This window comes from Aythya fuligula, chromosome 2 (assembly GCF_009819795.1).
Source record: "Aythya fuligula isolate bAytFul2 chromosome 2, bAytFul2.pri, whole genome shotgun sequence".
In the NCBI taxonomy this organism is placed as follows: Eukaryota; Metazoa; Chordata; class Aves; order Anseriformes; family Anatidae; genus Aythya; species Aythya fuligula.
The window spans coordinates 46,150,525-46,170,642 of record NC_045560.1 but is presented as its reverse complement, the minus strand read 5'-3'; the positions used below and the strand labels follow the sequence as shown (position 1 = coordinate 46,170,642).

At 47.2% G+C, this 20,118-nt stretch overlaps 3 protein-coding genes across 3 annotated transcripts in view; 2 read left to right on the top strand and 1 right to left on the bottom strand.

Moving 5' to 3' along the window:
- Positions 1-3,274, top strand: part of SACM1L (SAC1 like phosphatidylinositide phosphatase) — a 29,064-nt gene extending 25,790 nt beyond the window's left edge. The window contains exons 19-20 of the mRNA XM_032181436.1: positions 397-454; positions 1,195-3,274. Of these exons, the coding sequence (XP_032037327.1) occupies positions 397-454; positions 1,195-1,331 (195 nt within the window). The 3' untranslated portion in view covers positions 1,332-3,274. The remainder of the gene's footprint in view (positions 1-396; positions 455-1,194) is intronic.
- Positions 3,275-3,490: 216 nt separating this feature from the next.
- Positions 3,491-8,465, top strand: SNRPD1 (small nuclear ribonucleoprotein D1 polypeptide). The gene is made up of 4 exons (XM_032183358.1): positions 3,491-3,626; positions 3,786-3,862; positions 6,138-6,329; positions 8,023-8,465. The coding sequence occupies exons 1-4, from the start codon at positions 3,613-3,615 to the stop codon at positions 8,097-8,099; spliced, it is 360 nt and encodes a 119-aa protein (XP_032039249.1). The 5' UTR covers positions 3,491-3,612; the 3' UTR covers positions 8,100-8,465.
- Positions 8,466-9,373: 908 nt separating this feature from the next.
- SLC6A20 (solute carrier family 6 member 20) lies at positions 9,374-18,850 on the bottom strand. Its single transcript, XM_032182615.1, has 11 exons — positions 18,559-18,850; positions 15,677-15,817; positions 14,990-15,081; positions 14,115-14,342; positions 13,280-13,390; positions 12,595-12,836; positions 11,592-11,754; positions 11,174-11,378; positions 10,802-10,961; positions 10,439-10,604; positions 9,374-9,523 (listed from the first exon to the last, which is right to left on the bottom strand). Exons 1-11 carry the CDS (start codon positions 18,848-18,850, stop codon positions 9,374-9,376), a joined length of 1,950 nt encoding a protein of 649 aa, XP_032038506.1.
- Positions 18,851-20,118: the final 1,268 nt, after the last annotated feature.

The following is a 20,118-nucleotide window of genomic DNA, read 5'->3' as shown; positions in this document are numbered from 1 at the left end:
GTTTCCTTCTGCAGAAGAAGCTTGTGAAGATCTCTTATATTTCATGCAGAAGCATAGACTGTAACATGAAGAAAGCTTTTTTTGTTCTCCTCACCTTTTATGCACCAAAATGGTGTTTGGGGACATTAGGGGTTTAATTGGTAGCTAGTGTTTTGGTTTTTTTTGAATACTTTAAATCTTATCCAATAGATATGTTTTAATTCTGAACCTCAGTAGTGAGCACACTTCACCACATTTTGGAACTCTCCGAAATTTTACAGTAGTACCTGACATCAGCAGTTGAAGCAATTTTATGGTAAAGGTAGTAAATAGCTTTGCAATACGTTCTAGCTTAAAGGAAAATAAGAAATATATGTGCTATTATATCATGTAATTATTCTTTTTTTCTTTCCCTAGTTGCCTATTATTATGGTGGTTGCTTTCTCCATGTGCATTATTTGTTTGCTAATGGCTGGTAAGTTGCTGCTGTGTTAAATTTCCCCAAATTAGCTTGCTTCTGTGGGGACTTTTTTTTTCCATTCAAAAGGTTATTTAGAAAATATTCAGTTTAAATGTGCTTCTCAGTCATATTGAAAGGTGTTTTGAGCAAGGCTCTGGAGACTGAGGGTCAGCACAATACCATTAATGTGGAAAAATCTGTGGTAATATAGAAAACAGTACTAAAACTTTTGTAGAAGTCACTTGGGGGCAATTAATTGGCCCTGAATCCCTGAATTAAGTCTTACCTGAGTAGATGTATAGCTGTACTATAGCCTGGATGAATCTCCTGAAGAATCTCTCTTAACTTTTGGCACAAAGGCAATTCAGACAAGCCAGATATAGTCATAAACTCAGCCTGACCAATGTTCCCCTAGCCTATGTTTGTGCTGGGAATTGAAGTCTTTGCTTTCTGCTTTTGTCTTGGACTTTCTAGTGTTAGTGCCAGTGGGGTTCTTGACTCTGTGACCTCTGTAGTAGTGTCAAAGCATTCTAACAGCTATGTGGCAAACAGAACAGTAGTTTATGAACAAGCAACTTTGTCAAGTCAACTGCTAGGTAAGGAAATGCAGAATGGTATACGAGAAGACCCTAGTTCCTTTGAAGCACTTTAACTTCATTTGATATCTGTGGAGAGCTTGCAATATCTTGGTTTTGTATTTAGATACTCTTTCTGATAGTTGGAAATAATAAACTACGGTGTCTGACTCTTAACAGGTGATACATGGACTGAGACACTGGCCTATGTGCTTTTCTGGGGAAGTGCAAGCTTTGGAACCTTTGCCATCATCCTTTACAACGGCAAGGATTTTGTAGATGCACCCAAGTTGGTCCAGAAAGAGAAGATGGACTGAATTTGTGTGTGTGGAAAGCGGCTTGGTACTGAGGATTCCTCAAGCCACGCCTGGAGTCTCTACTGACCTGCTTTCCACACCAAACTGTGGTCTAATGAACATTCTTCCTTGGCAGCCTTGTGGGGAGAGAAAATAGTGTCCTTTGGTGGTAGCTTTCAACTGAGATCTGACTCGGCAACCTTAGTTGCAATGGTTTTTGGAATATTGCATTTGTGGAGGGGGCTCCACTCGGTTTACTGAGATGATTCAAAGATTCCAGACACCAAAAAGCTGGCTTTCATGTTGTAGGGTGTAAGTGGACTGCTTTAGCTCACAGTCCAAATGTGCAATTTCAGCTGAATTTTGTTCTCTGTTCTGGCTTGACAGGAGGGAGCTCTGATGCTGTTCATATCTCAAAATACCTAGGAGTTGAAGCACTAATAACGGAGCTTCTTTGAACAAATAAGTCGTCATAAGAACAGAAAGTCTCATTCCAAGACTCATAGCTGGATTACATTTGCTGTGATAAAGTCCATGTTAACAAGTCCTTTGTGCATTTGTGTGTGTTTCTTTTCCCCACCAATTTAAAGGATCTATTGAATCCTAATGCTCTTCCAAAATGAGCTTTGTGTCCTGTGTTTTATCTGGGACTGATGCAATATTCTACTAATCATTGTTTGGGTGAAAGGACGGTGTAATTGGATGCTCCTGAAGTTGCAAATGTCTTGCACTGTTTCAGTACTACAGCCTCCAGATGATGATTCATTAGTTAGCACATTGAAGTCAAGATTTTTTTCTAAATATGTAAATGAAATCAAAGAATGTAAAAATCATTTGCGGTGTTTATTGAACCTTCTTTATGCTAAAGGTCCAAAGTATTCCGTTACTTTAAGAGCAGTCACAATGTAAAAGGTGAACTTCATATTGTTTTGCTAGTCAGCTGCTTCTGTACTTTCTGTTTGTTGAAATAATTTACAAAAAAAAAAAAGGAGTAAGAATCTGAGGAGAAAGTGTCGGCCTAACACCATGGTTGCACTTGGGAGCAGCAGCTTGCTTTTTGTGCATGATGATATAACACTAAAAAAAAAAAAAAGTTAAAAAAAGCTACACTGTAATTTGTGTTGGTTAACAATAAATGTGTGTCTTTAAATTTAGTGCTTCCAAGCTGTAAAAAAAAAAAAGTAATCTTAATCAAGGACCAATTTTAAACTATTTTGTCACTTATTTTATATGGTTTGTTTGAAACCAGAGATGAAACTTGCTTAAGGCGCTGTGCATTGTTTAATATTTCCTGTAAGTACAGCTGTATATTCAGATTGCGACTATAAAATTTAAATGGGGGGGGAAGGGAGAAATATGTAGAATATTAGAACTAGCACAGTTGTCATTGAAGCTAGAACATAAGACACTGATAATCCAGTGTTTCACTGTGTTATGACTGAAAATATGTACAGATTTTTGCAATTGTTAACTGTTCATTTTAATCTTGAATGTTTCTGGAGGCCTCTCTGGGTTTTGTGTAAACATAACCTGCTCATAAACACTAGTACTTGCGAAGTATCTGTTAGCTTCTAGATGCTGTAATGGAAGTACCAGTTGGCGGTTAACTGGAAAATCCTCTAACTTAACGTTTCTGAACATGAACTCTGTAACAGACACAAGGTACAAAACATCATAATCTCACTATTTAATGTTTTTTATGGCTCACGGGCAGGTGCCATTTGGAACTTGGTTGTTGTGCAGACTAGAACTGAACCTTGGCATCTGTGGTGGAAAAACTTATTGTGGCAAAGACCAAATGTGATTAAATGGATGGTAAGACAGACTAAAAATGGATCGTAAGTCACAGCCTAATGTAGGCTTTTGAAGCCGGAAGGCATCTGTATTTCAGTGCTTTGCACAGTCTGTATTCTAGAGTCACAAACGGTGTGCTCGTGAAGGACAATAAATGCCCAAATTTTCTAGCTGCTGTCTGGTGCCGTGTGTGCTTTGGGGCAGCCGCGCCTCCCCCTTGTTCCTTGGGGACTATTTCTCAGTGGGAGGCCGGCAGCTGGGGCTCTATTTTGGGTCTTTTTGAGGCGAATTTCGCTGTTCGAGGACTTAAATTTCGGCCCTGCCGGCAGCCGAGGGCGCAGTCGCGGGGCCGGGCCGGGCCCGGCCCTTTCCGCCGCGCCGCTTCCGCCGCTTGGCGCTGTGGGCGGCGGCCGCTTGCTGCCCTGTGGCAGGAGCCCCCCGCAGCCACCCCGCCGCTCCCCGCCACCCGCACGAAGCCCCCCGGCCGCGGCGCCGGGCTCCGGCCGCCATGAAGCTCGTCAGGTGAGCGGATGGCGGCGGATGGCCGCCCGCCCGCCCGCCATCACCAACGGCCGCCATAACGGCCGCCAACCGCCATGGCGCCCGTGTGGCGCTTGGCGGGAGCGGCCCCGCGTCAGGCGGTGACGGTTGGGGAATTAACGGCGCCTTCCTAATTGGCAGGTTCCTAATGAAGCTGAGCCACGAGACCGTCACCATCGAGCTGAAGAACGGGACGCAGGTGCACGGAACCATCACGGGTAGGGCGCGGAGCTCGTAAACGGAGCTTTGTTTAGGAGTAGGATCGGGGGTGAAGGAAGATCTCCCCGTTCCCAGCCATTTTGTGGGCAAAGCTGCTGTAATACTCGCTTAGAGCTTTAGCAGCATGGTTATATCGGTAAGGTAGGTTTGCTGCCTTATAAAACTGATGGTGGATACAGCCTAAACGTTTATAAGATGCTTCAGTACTTCTGACTTTGCTTGTCACATAAAAACACTACACCCAAGTCACCAGCAGAGGGATTTTTTTCCTTAAAATAGTAGTACATAGAAGCAGCAAGCGTTAAATGTTGATGCAGCCTTAACTTGGTTAAACTTCACGTATAAGCAGTATTAATCTAAAAGTGAGTTACTTCCTTCAAGCCTGTTTTTGCTCTGCTTGTGGTGAACTTGCATGGATCTGCATCTTTGCATATCCTTGCATTGGTTTTGTGAAACTGTTCTGAAGACATGTAGCTTGGGAAGATGTGAGCATAGGGATTAAGGGCAAAGAGGAATCCTGGTGTCAAGAACATGGCATCCTGCTGTTGCCCAAGGTCTGTCACACACAATAATTTTGTGAGTATTAATGTCTGGGGAAGCGTTTAGTGTCTGTGCTGATCCCTAAAATGAAGGTGCTCCTTTGTATCACTGAACTGAAGGCTGCTGGGGGAGCCTGTGTAGGTGATTATTTCATTCTCATGTGTGTGGAAAAACGCATGGACTGTTGTTTGCTTGAGTAGCATCAGAGACTGAGTGTTCCCCGAACAATATCATGTTAGAATTACTTAAAGACACTCAGGTATGTAGGTGGGGCTGTTGCATTTCTTAAAGCAAACCGTTGTGGTTAAGCTAATGACCGTGCTTGATCTCCTTTCCTTCACCCACTTGAATTTGCTTTTGGAGGCTCTTTCTACTCCAACTAAAAGAAGAACAAAAAGCAGTTCAAACTTGGCAAAGTTGTAAGCCAGGGGATTGTTTAGGTGCTTTTTTGGCCTGTAGCAATCTGCTGAGATTTGGCAAAGTTAAAAAATTGGCATTATTTTGCAGCCAGATGCATCAGCGCTGATTAGCACCTGAATGCACCGCCCGGTATCAGAGTGCAGCGTGCTCCATGAACCCAGCTAGGTAGGAGGCACACGGCCTGCATGTCTCCTTCTGACCTCGCTGCTTCTGGGCTTGATTATTGAGCAAAGTCTCTCTCGTGCTCTGCTAAGGATCTGTAAAAACCTCTGAATGCAATCCCTGTTTCTAAAGGGACAGGCTTCCCTTTACGTTGATGCACAAACCCCGGTAACAGCTCCCGGGTTCGCGCCATTTCCTCTTCCTCCTTCCGCTGCCGGAGCAGCCCTGCTGAAGGAGCGGTTTGGGTAACGCTCACGCTGACAGAAGGGGACAGGAGGGGTGAAATACAGGAGCCAGAACCACACAAAATGTAGAAATGGGGGAGAGGATAGGAAAATGAGAATAGGACGGCAGTTCTCCCGGTTCTGGCCTGCTGCTTGCTCACATTATTTGCCTCGGTAAAACGTCTTACAGTTTGCTTGTCCGTATTTGTGAAACAAGACAGTGTTTTGACCATGAAGGGTTGGTTGTCTGTACAGAAGTTTGAACACTAAAATCTTGCTCAGATGGGTCACCGAGTTAACAAAAATTAATGTTTGTAAATTAGAATTTCCATCTTTTGTCTATTTTTTATCTCAAAAATTACTCCTATTTGGATTGGCTCTTATTTTTCTATTTTATAGAAGATACCACACTAGAATTAGATGTATTTTATCAGAAAATAAGTGCCTGATAGTTGGGCTTTTTCTTAGGCTTATAGCAAGAGGAAATTATCATTTTTCCCCCCTGCTCAATGGTTTGTTTTGCTTCATTTTTGAAGGAGCAAAAAGGCTAATGCTAGACTTCTGTAAAAACAGCAGTTTATTTGTCGCTCAAAGGAATTGTTTAAATTGTTCACAGAATTGCTGTGACTGTCTAGGATCTAGATGAAGACCTCTGGCAATACTGTTCAGCTAGGAGCAAATGGTTCTTCCAACAACAATTTTTCATTGAGGTGTTGTGGGCAGCAGCTGATACATTATTGAGCATGATTTAAGGGAGAAAAAAGATGTAGTTTCTTGCAGTTAGAAGCTTAATTAATGAATGGTATAGAGCCAGAAGTGTGTTTTAATGAACAGGATAAAACTTGAAGCACGTGTGTACGTCAGATGGTCCCTTTTTGGGTGTTCTTACGTGCTTCCATCTGTGAAAATGGGGCTTGTGTTGTTCCAGGGGTGGATGTCAGCATGAATACTCATCTCAAAGCAGTCAAAATGACGCTGAAGAACAGAGAACCCGTACAGCTGGAGACGCTGAGTATTCGAGGGAACAACATCCGCTACTTCATTCTGCCAGACAGTTTGCCGCTGGATACTTTGCTAGTGGATGTTGAGCCAAAAGTCAAGTCCAAGAAGAGAGAAGCAGGTTAGTTTGTGGTTTCCCAGTCTGTTTGTTCTGCCTTTGGGATCTCTGAATCTGAATACGATTAGTGTCTGCATTGGGCAGCTTGTTCTCTCACATTCATTCAAGGGTTTGATACTGACCTTCCTCGCTCTGCCTTGCCTACCTTCTTGGCCTCTGTAGAGTTTTCTTTCATGTGAAATTATTTTTATGACTTCTCAAGCTTCTGTTTTAAAAATGCAAATGTTTTTAAGCTTGAGTAAGTCTTAACCTGTCACATTCTCAGAGGTGACAGCAAAGTGATTTACAATTCCTCTTTTCAGACTGTCTTTTCTGCTTCCCCAGTTTGTATACTTCAAATGTAGCCTAATAAGAAAGTGCAGAACATCCTCATGAACAGGGCAGAACTGAAATCCTGCTTGGTAGTGGATAGAAATAAACTCCTGGAGAACTGAATTGGAGAGACTTCTGAACTGGGAGGGAGTCAAAGCTGTACTCTGATGAGCTGCTTTCTGTAGAAAAAAAGCCCTGTTCCTTGGAAGCCTAATAGTAGAGGGAATACTTCAATTTCATTCCACACTTAAAAATTAATATCCAGTAAACTCCACAAAATTTGTAAGTCTTCAGGCAGTAAAAATTTGAGCAATGGTTAATCTGTATGTTTTAAAAAGAAGTTAAAATGAAAGTTAATTGTGCTCTAAGATAATGTCTTACTATTTCCCCTGTAATTCATGTTTAAGTATTTGGATCTGCAGTCTTTGATCCATGGTACGTTCTAAAACTAGGTCATAATTAATCTGTTTACCTTATTGAAATGGCATAAGGCAGCCTTAGGTGTTTGTCACAAAGCGCCAGTGTTGTGGCTGCCGGCTTTATTAGGGAATAAGGACAAGGCTCCTGAAGCAGTTCTGTTCGTCTCATGTCCACTAAAAATAGTCTGACCACATGGAGAAAGTGCAGTGCAGGCGGATTACCTTCTTTCTGAACCCCACAATGTGAGGTGAACCAGAACATGGCTGTGTCTTTGTAACCCTGAAGAAACAGAAGGAGCTGTGACGGGGCCGTGTGCCTGCGCTCAGTACTCTCTGTGCCCTCACTGTGCTGAAGCTGTCTCAGAGCATGGCTGTGCTGCAGTGCGCTTTGCCTTGGTCTGGAAATGCCCTTGGGCTGCAGAACTTGTTACCACCTGGCCTCTCCTTGGCAAACTACATCGGTGGTGGAAGGCTGGATGCTGCTGAGAGATCTGTGGGTGTTGGTGTGCAGTGGGTTTGAGTCTGCTGATGCCTCAGAGTATTTTGGAGTCAGGGAAAGGGGGTAAAGCGATGTTACCGTGTGGACCATATGACCTCCAGCAGTTCCTTCAGCCTGAATTACTCTGTAATTGTATCTTCCCCTTACCGTACAATGAAATAGTAGGATTTAAAAGTAGGAGGAAGCAATCAGCCCGAGAATCACGTCTGAAATTGGCACAGGCACCACTGAGAGCAGTAGGAGCTGTTTGGTGGTGGGATCCTTAAAAAAATGCTGCCACTTCACATAACACCTGAGAGAGAGAGCTTGGAGATCTCAGTGTGTTAAACCGTGCATTTCCCTTTTGCAACATACTTAGTAAAGCACAATGTGAGCTGAGGGAGAAGAAAATCTACAGAATGTTTTAATCTACGTTAAAGCACTGCCAGGTCTCACTTGGTTTATCCTTTCTGTTTTATTTGCTAAGTCGCTGGAAGAGGCCGTGGCCGAGGACGTGGGAGAGGCCGGGGCCGTGGAAGAGGAAGAGGGGGCCCGAGACGATAACTTCTCACCACACAACTGTTACCAAATTGTGGGCAATTTTGGATTTTTTTTTGTACAGGTCTTGTTTATGGTATCTGTTTTTAATAAACTGAAAAGTGAAAAAGTTGTCTTCCCTGTGTTAGCTAAGCCTGGGGGGGGGAGGCGCGTACTGGTAGAGGCTGTTGCACGTTAAGCGTGTCCTGGTGGTGTTGGTTATGATTTTCAAGATTTTATCCACCCTTGAAGGCTGTAACATTACCTCTTGCTCTTTGTCCCGTAGAAAAATGCTTGTGTTGGTGTTCTTTGGAAATGTTTGAAATGAATCCCTCTTTTATAAGGCTCTTGCCATCTCCTAATGGTTATGTAATTAAGACTTTATATTGACAACCTGTTTCCTGCGAGTGTTTTCCTTATGTTGCTCTTCAGTGACCTCTTTAGAAGTTCATAGATAAACTTTTTACTGTTTTCTACAACATGAAGCTTAAATTTTAAACATGGTACTTCCTTTATAAAACGTTCACATAGGCAGATGGAACAGTTCTGTGGAGCTGCTGCATTGCTGCTTCTCACGATCAAAATTAAAGTATACTTGGATGTGAACTTTGTCAGAGCTAATTACAGGGCATACTTCTGCTTGGGTGAGGCTCGTAAAGGAGCTTTATCACAGGGATTTTTAGTGTACCTATCGTGCATCCCTAGCAAATTCCAAGTACAGCACAGGGCAGAATTGCATCCTGGAAGGTTACTTCTGGAGATGAGAACTTCTGCAGCTTATTTATAAACTGCTTTGCTGGCCACAGATACGAAAGACGCCGCGTTGGCTGCAGTTACACCATTATGCTGTCTTCTCCCTTGCAGGAAAGGGATTATTCTCGTTAGAAAACTTCAACAAACAGTTTCACCTGCTGTGTGGACTGGTAAGGATATTTGCCAGTACGTTGGTCCAGGAGCGTGCTCGGCTGCTTGCTCCTGTTTCCAGATAGGCAGTGCTAGAGCAGAGAGGAAAGGAATTGCCTAAGGTACGCAATGGGTCGGGCTGCTGGTTAGTTCCTGCTGGCTCGCATCTTGTGCGCTGCTGTTCTGCTTTTCCCCCTCTTTCAGAGGCCGCGTTAAAGCTTCATCCTGGTAGAGAAGAGCTTTTCTGAACCATTGTGGGACCTCCCGGGAGCGCTTTTCGGTAAATATAGCACCCAAAATTCTCAAATCTCTAAGTAGCTGCTACAGATAAGGGTTGCTGCTGTCTTCCAGAAGCGCCCTGGCGCGGGTGAGGTCTTCCCAAATCCAGCCGCTGGCGTTCATGCAACGGTTGAGACTCTTTCCCTCTTCAGCCTCTTCCGAACGAAAGTGACGAGTGCCCCCAGGGGAATGCACATGGTGGACGATGCCACCAGCAGCCCTATCATCGCCAGGGCGTACCCAGGGTAGTCTTTTGTCACCAGCTGCCCCTGCAAGAGAGAGAAGCAGCCTTGGGGCTGTGCTTTGGTGTCCCGAAGTCAGCCTGCCCTCGAACGAAGCTGCGCCACGCGCTGCGTGGGCTACAGAGCTCACCCGTGTCCTCAGCCCTTTTCTTTGCCCAATTTTACCAGCTTAAAATTGATCACAAGAACGGAGCTGCTGTAGCTGTTATGCAAGAGAAAAATAGTAGGGGAAAAACTTCTGCAAGCTTTGGTAAAGAGCAAATTTTGGCTCAATTTGCTTCTCCTAATGAGATGGCTCCGCGCTGACCCCTGCCAGGGCTTTTCATCCCGCTCCTGGAACCCCTGGGCTCGTGCTGACACCTGGTCACCAGGCCTGGCCCTCCACGGGCTCCCAGATCAGTGGTGACGTGAGAACAAGGTACTTAATTTGTTTCTACAAAACAGTTGGAGCCAGCAATTACTTACCCAGGAGTAATTCCTTTGTGATAAACACAGTTAAGCATTCTTACAAATGTGTTTTGGCCAGGAAGAAAAATGGATGTGGTAACTTTCAGCAGGGGACTGCTTTGTGAAAGCTATTCATTTATTCCAACAGCAGCTCAGTTTTGTTAAAATAACCATTAATTTTGACTGAAATACTACAATTTGAAGGTATTTTTTTTCTGTTTAATGTCTGTATCTTAGAATGGTATTTTGGTTTTCAGTCAACGCAAATACAGTGTTACTGGTTGAAGGGGTCAATTTATAGGAGTTTTAGAGGGAAATCAGTCCATTTTATAGAACCATGGCATTGCTGACACTAGGTCAAGTTTTTCATGTTCTACCTTGCTGCGAAACTAAGGAATGGCATTGATTCGAGCTGCTTTCAGAGGACACTTTAGGAGGGAAGGCTGTGTCCTTGAAGAATTAAGAAAACATAATTAAAAAAAACAACTATTTTACCTGCGTGGCATCCCATGCTTGGTACTGAAGCGTTCCCGTGAGGATGTAGTCGGTGAGGTAAAATATAAATAGGCTTATAATTAGCAAAGGACTAGCAAAGGCCCACATCACCTTCCAATACCAGTTGAGCTTGCGGCCAATCATCGTGTGAAGATCTTTCTCAAACCTGTGTTTTTAAGAAAAAAAGAAAAAAAAGCACCTTGATCTGGGTTACTTCAGAAACACCTACAGAATTAGATGTGCACATAGAGGAAGGGGAGAGCATGCTTGACCGGGAGAGCATGCTTGACCGGGAGAGCAATCAGAGGTAACAGCGGTGCAGGTGGCCGTTTGTGGCCACCTTTTTTTTTTTTTTTTTTTTACCTTCTCAGCCCGTAGATGTAACACACAGCGATGGTTTCTACCAGCACGATGAGCAGCAGCGAGAGGGTGGCTGCGTAGTCGTTGAAGATGTCGAACCAGTAGTTGCCAGCCTCCATGGTGAATATCAGGCCGATGATGCAGTTAATGAAACACACGACGCCTGCGTGGAGAGAGCAGAGCACACCTGGGAATCAAACTGCGAGGGAAAGCATGCAGTACTTTGGGGCGTGCAAGTATTTCCTTCTGGCAGCGTACTCGCTGTTCCCTACTCCCCTCAAGAACAGCGGGACCCTCAAAGGGTGCAGGACCCCAAAGCTTTTGCACACACGCCCTCTCCTGCGTGACCTGTGCTGCTGTGGGGTGGGCACCTACCCGAGATGACCTCCTTGGGGAAGCGGCTGGCGATGAGCTTGCTGTCGGTCAGGGGCGTGAGGATGGCGGCGGTGTTTCCCAGCATGCTGCCGATGCCCAGCATCAGGAGCATGACGAAGTAGAGCACAGAGTACAGCTGAGACACCTCCATGTTTTTGATGGCTTCAGAGTAGACGATAAACGCCAAGCCTGTTCCCTGGACAGCCTGACAGTGAGAAAACGAGACTGAATGAGCTGGGGGTGTCAGCTCCATCACCTGTGGGCTTATAGGAAGGAAACATTTACATGGGGAGCATTAAAATTCCTCTTCCAGTTTCAATTCCTGCCACTTTCAGTCCCTTTTCGGGACGCAGGGGTGCAGGATGTGCCACGTTAAGGGGGACGGGAGCCCAGGCACCAGCGCAAAGCAGCCCCTTACCGTGTCTAACTCCGCTTCCAAGCTGCAGTTTTTAAGCTGCGGCAGTAACTGGGCGTATTCCTGTGGGTGGGCGGCCATCAGGTAGTCTTTCATCTCGCTGAGGTTGTCTGCTGTCAAGGAGCCTTCCTCCAGGTCGAACGCATTCAGCAGCAGCAGGATCACCCTGGGGCGGACGATGGGGATTTAGTTTCTGTCGGCTGGATGGAGCCAGCAGGGCCAAGTGATGGAAAGGGGAGCAGGATGGCAGTGCTGAAAGCAGCGGGTGGGCAAGCGCTGCCCAGGGAAAGCCCAGCCTCACCCAGGGGTTCAGACCACCCCAGAGGCTGAGGCATAGCACTTGTGCTGGTTTTATTCCCTTGTCCCCATTGCCATCAGCCAGGGCACCCGGTATTCTGGGCACAGGCCAACGCTGGCTGGTGTCCCTTCCCCTTTGCCCTCCGGTCCCACTTCCACACGCACCCCCAGCCTAACAAGCCTTTTGGCAAAGAGCGGGGACGAGCAGCTTCCTCTCCCATCAGCAGATAGATGCAAAGCTCTAAAAACATGAGTAAAAGTGTAACTGCTGCAGGCCCTGTGCCAGGGGGCACGACCCTGCAGGGTGCTGAGCGCCTCCAGAACATCCCCAGCAAGGACACTGAGCCCCTGGCACAGGGATTGGCCTTGAAGGGGGTGTCAGAGCATTGCTGCGTTTTGCTAACCACCACCTCCATCATCCTGCAGCCCCCGGAGCAGGGCACATGGGAAGGCACTGCTGTGACCTGCCCAGGGAAACCCGCTCTCTTCAGCCAGCCTGTGCCCTGAGCCAGCACCCAGGTGTCAAAAGGCAATCCAGCTCTGACCTTTCATCTCCTCCTTCATCGCTTTAAATAGCACTATTACCTTTATTAGAGCACTATCAAGCCTGGTCTCTGGCCAGCTCTGCATGCTGTTATTTATTTACCTCCCTTTTTACTTCCCCAAGAATTGCTTGCAGTAGCAAGCAAGCCAAATACACGGCCCTCACCTGTTTATGCAGCTTTCGTAGTTAAACGTCGCCTTGAAGCCGTAGATGGAGAAGGTCACAATGCTGGCAAATATGGACGTGGCGCTGTTGATGAGGGAGACGATGATGGCGTGGCGCTCGCAGTTGTTGCTCGGCTCGTTGTAGCTGGCAAAGGCGATGAGGCTGCCGAAGCCCAGGCCCAGCGAGAAGAAGATCTGCGTGGCGGCACTGATCCAGGCTTTGGGGTTCGACAGCTGCTCCAGCTGCAAAACCAGAGAGGGAGGACAGGGCTGTGAAGCTGTACACACAGTGCCCAGTACTGCCCCTCCTAGCCTGCAGGAAAAAGGACAGGGAAAGTGATGGCAATGAGGTTCCCCCACACCCAGGGGTGAAGGGAGACGGGTTGGGTCCCTTTGCACACCCATTTTAGCTCAGGGGCATTTTTTTGGCAGGGTCAGTGCTCAGTTTGAAGTAACATACTGCAAGATATGCTAGAGGGCACGTCCTGCACTGCAGGTGAAAGCAAGAAGCCCATGGGAATGTGGCAGAACTTCAGCAGCTCACAGCTGGGGGTTTTCAGCCGTCTGAGCCAAGCTACTGCCACAAAAATTTAACAGGAAGAGAAGAAGCATTGCCACCTCTAGAAAACCTACACATTCAGTCACTAATAACATTTTGTTGAAAACTCAGTGCAATTTTTCCATACCTTTGGTGTAAACATGTAAATAAGCCCGTTGACAGCACCGTGAAGTGTTAATCCCCTGATGAGGTATATGATGAGAACGCAGTACGGCAAGGAGGCCGTGACATAGACGACCTGCAGGAAGGAGGGGACACACACTGGTCTAAAGAGCACACAAGACTGCCTGTAACACATTAGCTCTTTCTCACTTAATGTACATAAAGCATTATCATTATTGTATTTGTTATCTTGTACTAACCTTTAAACAAATATTTTCAGACAAATCTAACTTAAGAATTAGGTCTTAGGGAAATAGGTATTTATTATTAATGAAGACCCATGCTACTGTCCCGAGAGTCTTCTCACTGACTGGAAAAAAAAATAAATATTTGCAGCTTTTACAAACTCAGTTCTGCTGCATTTAGTGGAATAACATTGGTTTGCAGCTCTTTGACAAGTCAAAGGTCAACATCTGCTTTAAGAGGAAGGACAGCAGATTTCATAAAATGTCAAATCAAGGTGGAATAACAATTGTTATTGCTATGCACTTTCAGTGCACTTTGGCTATTTTATTTTTTCTTTGCCCACAAACCCAGCTGCAGCAGGTTTAAAAGGTGACTTAGTTTGCAGTCTCTTGGGTTTCTGTGTTTGCCTAATGCGATTTGTGGATTACAGCCCTCAGCTCTGTTCTTAGTGAAGGCTCAGCCGGGACATTTCTTTCCCCCCCTCCTCATAACTTCTGTTGCGGATAAAAAGAAATCAAAACTACCTAGTAGTCCTTTTATTCCTCTCACAAAACCCGAGGAATTGGTTTCTCCTGACAAGATCAGCGTCACCAGGATCTGCACCTGTTTCTCACCTTGCCGGTGGACTCAGTGCCGCGGAGGATGCAGAGGTAGACCACCAGCCAGGCCAGCATCAGGCACAGCGCCTGCTCCCACTGCACGGCCCCGCTGGTCTCCAGCGAGGGGGAGATGTTCAGGGTCTGCCGGTACCAGAAGTACTGGGTGGACGACGTCTTCTCACACTCCTCCTCGTACCCCGTGCGGTTGCTGTTCAGGGGGCAGGTGGCCCATGGCAGTGGGTCCTGTGAGGGAGGGAGGGAGGATGGTGGGGGAAATGGAGGTGAAGGAGGCTCTCCCCCGGGGCTGGCTTGTCCCCATGTTGCACCACATTGCCCTGTGCTGACTGTCTCCCTTGGTAGTGCCTCCTGGGGACATCTCACTCTCCAAGGACTGCCCCTTTCCTCTGGGGACGACCCTCTCTGTCCATCTCCACTAGAGCCAACCATATCTCCTAGGTTCAACCCTTTCTCCAAGGACTGACACCCTGTCCTGGAGCCAACCCTATCCCTTCAGGACAATCATCTCCCTTAGAGTTTAGCCTCAACCCTCTCCACCAGGGGACGACCCTCTCCCCTAGGCCTGATCCTCTCCCCTGCCTTTGGACAGACCCAGCCCACCCCAGGCAGCAGCCCACAGCGGCTGCTGAGCCACATGCAAGCAATGCATAGCGGGACTGGCCTCGACCCACATTTTGTGGTGAGGAGAAGATGCTGCAAAGCCCCTGGGCACACAGCTGCCTCACGTTTTTTCCCCCAGAAAAGACCCAGGAGGGTTTCTGGAGCTTGTGCCCTCCCCCAGGTTGATGATGGCTCTGTAAAATGTCTAGCACCAACACAACCCCCCCGGGTCCCTCCATGGGGCTGAGGCACTCTGCTGGGCGCCCACACACCTGGAAGGAGTGGAAGAGGTACCAGAAGGCCCAGGCGTTGATCACGTTGTAGTACATGGAGAGGAAGAAGGAGACGACCACGCTGGCAACGCCTGTGGGTGGGAGGGAGCACAGGGTCAGCAGCAAAGCCCAGAAACCAGCCCTGGCATGATGGCAAATCCTCCTCCTGACAGGGCTGGCCTGGACTGAGCTTTACCCTCTAGGCACCCTGGCGGGTGAACATTCAATTTATTGCTACAACAAAAGGTGCATGTAAGCAAGTTAATTTGAGCCATCAGGGTGTTTTAGTGACCTATTAAAGCCGTGAAGACCAGGTGCTGGTGAAGAGGAGGCCGTGACAGAGAAGCCAAGGCCCTGTCCCGCTACTCAGTGAGTGAGGCCAGCACCCCACAGGGGTGGCCTGGGGCTGGGTTCAGCCCTGCCCTTCAGGCCACCATTTTGGCAGCCTGCCCCAAGCCAGTGGGGCTCAGGCGTCCATGCACGAGCAGGGTCTGGTCCCAGTGCCTGGCAAGGGAGAGGGAAAACACCTCTCTGGCACTGTGTGCCTGGGCAGCCGCTTTGCACAGCATGGTGGAGCCCCACCGCCTGCCTGCTTCCTTCTCTGAGAGAGAAAGCTCTCCACACAAAGTCACCCATGCTCCCCACGTACTGACATAAAAATAAACGAGATAGAAACAGAGAACGTACCAACCCCGCAGAGGTAGGGGCTTATTATTTTCCAGGCACCAATGCTCCCCTGGCGCATGCGCTGCCCCACTGCCAGCTCCAGGTAGAGCAGCGGCATCCCCTCCACGATCAGCATGATGAAATACGGGATCAAAAAGCCACCTGCAAGGGAAAACAGACAGTGTCCAGCAAACCAGCAGCCTGCAAACACCATATTGCCCACGGAATGGCCAAATTGCCCTTGGTGGTGGTGGCTGGCTGGAGGGCTCCCGTACTGGCACAGCCCTGAGGGATATTTCAGGGGTCTTCAAGCGGTGTCCTGTCTGGGACTGGGAATTTTCCATGGGCATTTGGCATGGCTGGGACTTCTGTTGTTAAATTGTATGTCACCAGCAGCTGGAGCAATGTACAGGTTGGAGTTGTTAACGGGTAACGAAGCGCCAGCCCGGCCTTTTGAAAGGTAATGAGAGAAAGAGGGCAAGGGAGAGATGGACTTCATGTGCTGTGCTCTGCAGTGGACAGAAAAGCAACAGGAACATCCATGCGGAATGGGGAGTTTTAAGTAACTTATTGAAGCCTGGCAGGAGGTGAGGGAGAGAGGATGAAGAGGCAGGATGCACCTCAGCTTGAATTTCTGCTGAGAAGTAAAAAAAATCCTTCCCTTCGACTTCAAAAAAGAGCTGCTGACTGAGTCAAAGCCCAGATTTTTTTTTCATGAAGCCTTTCCTGGTTCCCTTTTTACAACAAGCCAAAAATATTTACGTAAATATCTCTTATTTAGGATTTAATCTGTGGCATTAACATTCTTCGCAATGGGCTCGGCGCAGTGGCACAGAGGAATGGGCTCTGGCGGTGGCCGAGGCAAAGAACTGGAAATAAACACGGCGCAATAATCCGGTTTATTCTGGGAATTAATTTCCTACCTCCCAGCTCTGTCTTTATTAACAAGCCCTTTGTTAGCCTGTTAGATAACTTCCCAAACTGCAAGGGAGGTGACCGAGGGGGTTTTGCAACATCCTGGTGTGGGATCGGCATCAGCCTTTGGAGGTCGTAAAGCCTGCGGATATCTTGTCTTAGTATCATGCGTGATAAGAGCTCTATTGCTCTGCTGGGCAATACAGGGGCTGGCTCCTGCTTCCCCGCAAGGAAGATGCCAAATAAGCAGTTGCTGGCATCCCCCCAGTGCCTGGCATAGCCAGCTCTCAAGTTCTTGGAACAATGTTTTGTCTGCATGGGTTTTGCAGACCCCTGGAAAGCCTCTGAGTAATTTCCAAGAGGGCAGTGACAAATAATTAGGAAAAGCAAAGCCTGCTGTCAGGAGTTTTAGACTCACAATAAGGAGAGCTGCCACTCCACTGGGAAATGTAGCTGGGGGACAAAACTACAGGAGAAACTACACTTACAAAAACATGTTTTTCAGAAAATATTTGGTTTTAGTTCTTCTTTTTCTTTGATTAATCAATTGTTCCAGTTTTGGTTACATTTCAGAGAGTTTTCACCATCTACTATGCTATTGATTCTGAAGAGAGTTTTGCTGTCCTTCAGGATGTCTGCCAAGAGAGGCTGTTGGTGCACTCATCACATGCAGTTTAATTACTATCTGCTTAGAAAAGGATACCCAGAATCACAACCTTTCCATCACTTCTGCTCTCTGAAATGTCTAAGAAAGCTTCAGACACAGCAGCATGTAGCTTCTACTGTAATTTTGCCCATGGCATTATCTTTTTTTTTTTTTTTTTTTCCTGACCCAATCCTGCGGGGCAGGTCTGTGGTCCCAGCACCGAGCTGGCTTTTCAACGACCAGCATGAACAAAATCCTACCACCTACGCATTTAAAAGCAAGCTACAAGCCAATGTTCACTGCACCAAACAAGCAAAAAGCACTTAAATGTGTTGGTGTATATCTTTCCTGAAAGGAAGAAAAGTCAGAAACAGACCAGAAGTAAATTAGGCAGTCACTTAATGCACAAGTGAGATGGGTCCAATGCTATGACAATGGATGCCGCATGAGAAAAGTTGTATAAAACTGGGATGTCTTATAAAGACAGCAAAAGACTATAAAGTTCATACAGAGAGGATTCTTCAGAAAATGGTAGTTAACCAGTGATAGTTATACACTAGAAGAGTGTTGTTTTTCAATTAACCTAATTAACTGACTCTTGTTTTCTAAGGAAGAACATCTGTGGCTGCCATATGACATAGACATTGTCTTTCTCCAGTTTTGAAAGGTGTTTTATTATTATTACTTAGCCCATACCAGTTTATTTCCTACTTTAAAAATTTCCTGTGAGGTTTTAGCAGAGGAACTCCTACTGATTAAGGAGTTTTAGCCAGTTTCAAGATAGACTTGCAGCCAAGTTATCACCTCCTAAAGCAAGGCTTGGTATAAAAGACAACACATTAATGACAGCACCTTGAAATGCTACAGCGGATCCATAAATCTAATCAGTGAAAGCAGCTCCCCCTTTCCACTACATTCAAGTACCCACCTGTGAACTTGCGAAGAACTGAACTAGCTTCTGATGCCTTCACACGGCTCAATGGGGCAAGAAAGTAATAAATTAATATCACACAGACCTACATCTCTACCTCCATCCCCTTTAAAAGACACAGCCTTCACATTGCTTCACTGTACTTCTAGGAAACGAGTGCCGCTGTCTAGGAGCAGCTGGCAGGTCTTATGCAAACTAAAACACAGATTTATAGGTAGAGCCAGGTATTTTATGTCTCCTGCCTGCATGGTACAAAGAACTTTCCTCATGAAACACACAGACAGATCAACCTGACCTCCTGCTCTGCCCTGGATCCTGGTGGGACCAACACGGACAACACACACTTGGAGTTTCAGCTTACCTACAAGCTTCTCCTACAAGCAGAAAGCAAGAACCATAAACCGCCCTTACCTCCTCCGTACATCTGGCATAAATAGGGAAACCTCCACACATTTCCCAGCCCCACGGCGTAAGAAATGCAGGCGAAAACAAACTGCACGGGGTTGTCCCATAGCGGCCGGGCTTTCTCCATTTCCTGCTGGCGGGCAGAGACTGCAGCAGCGCCGTCCTGCCGTCCTCCTGCAGGTGCTCTGCCAGCCCCGCGGCCTCCACGCCAACCCGGCTCCGAGGGGAGGGAAAGGTGGAGGCACGCTTGCCAATTCCTATCAAGCTTTTTAATTACTAATCTTATTAACAGGCACATACTGAAGGAGGAATGCTGGTAAATAGATTATAGACACACACACGGCACTATAAAATTGGTGCTTTGGGTGAATAGCTGCTTGGGTTTTCACTGGTGTTTCTGGGAAGGATGTGAGCCCAGGGATTTTTATCGGCTCACATGCCGGCTTGTCACTGGAAGGAAATAACACTGGGGCTGTAGCTTGGTTTGTGATACTGGAAAATTGTTCCCCACAAGGCTGCCTCCTCTGGGAAGTGAGTGGGAAACCAGCCTAGATTTGACAACACAGGGAAGATGTTTCTGCACCTTTGGGACTGGTTTTAGTGGTTGTTGGAGCTGGCTTTTATTGAAGTGTCTGTTGTCCTAAACAGGTCCATCCTTGGGCATCCAATACTCCCACCCCGGTATGCTCCCCAGCTCCAGAAGTGCCCTTGAAACTGTCCCTGTCACCCATGTAAGCCTGCTGCAGCTTTGAGACCACCACTTCAGCCACAGCCCAGTCTCTCTTCACTTCCTTCATGCTCAAACCCTCCTGCTGCAGACAAACTTTTCTGAGGGGTTGCTGTTTTAGAATGCCTTCAAACATACACAGGCCACTGGGAGAAAGCTCGTGGCCCACTGTGGAGGCAGAAGGACCGAGGAGGCCCCTGGGCTGTCTGCAGGCACGCTGAGGTGCCAGGTCTGGACGTGACCCCTGTGTGCTTGGGCTCCTGCCAAGGTACACTTTGAGCTCAAGCACTGCAGACAGATCTGCCAGCAAAGGAGGCTACCAGCAGCGTCTCCAGCAATAAAAAGGGGCTGAACAAGTCCAAGGACTCAGCTTCCTTCTCCTGTCTAAATGTGGCTTTTTTTTTTTTTTTTTTCCCAGGCCAGCACTGGGCACCTTCCAGGTCCCTTTTACAAATAAAACCCACTTGCCTGTGTCAGCATCCCTCCTCCAGCACCAGCCGCTTGCTCATGTGGCTCCAGCACCCCATCGGGCACTGGCAGAGCTGAGACGAGTTCCCAGCTGTGGACATGGGGGAGAACTCCAACCACGGGACATCTGGACACAAGCCCAGACTGCAGGACATGCCGAAAACAGCAGACCAAGTCCAGGTGAAGCTTCCCCAAGAGGTTCTCCATGAGAGCTCGCAGCCCACCAGGCTCGGTGTAGATGGTTGCCTGCCTCTGTGACTTGCTGACCAGCCACAGGTGGTAGCCAGGTCACAAAGTGTGCCAGCTAGCCCTGGAAACACATCACGTGGATAACACTGAAGTCTGCTGGAAGGAAAAACCTGAGGCAATTT

Bases quoted from the DNA above. Each gene is read 5' to 3' on its own strand.
- SNRPD1 (XM_032183358.1), top strand. The intron at 3,863-6,137 runs GTAGGGCGCGGA...GTGTTGTTCCAG, and splicing joins GGTGCACGGAACCATCACGG to GGGTGGATGTCAGCATGAAT. The intron at 6,330-8,022 runs GTTAGTTTGTGG...TTATTTGCTAAG, and splicing joins GTCCAAGAAGAGAGAAGCAG to TCGCTGGAAGAGGCCGTGGC.
- SLC6A20 (XM_032182615.1), bottom strand. From the start codon at position 18,850: ATGTGCCTGTTAATAAGATTAGTAATTAAAAAGCTTGATAGGAATTGG. The intron at 11,379-11,591 runs GTAAGGGGCTGC...TCTCACTGTCAG, and splicing joins TGGAAGCGGAGTTAGACACG to GCTGTCCAGGGAACAGGCTT. The intron at 10,605-10,801 runs GTAAAAAAAAAA...TTAAAAACACAG, and splicing joins TACATCTACGGGCTGAGAAG to GTTTGAGAAAGATCTTCACA.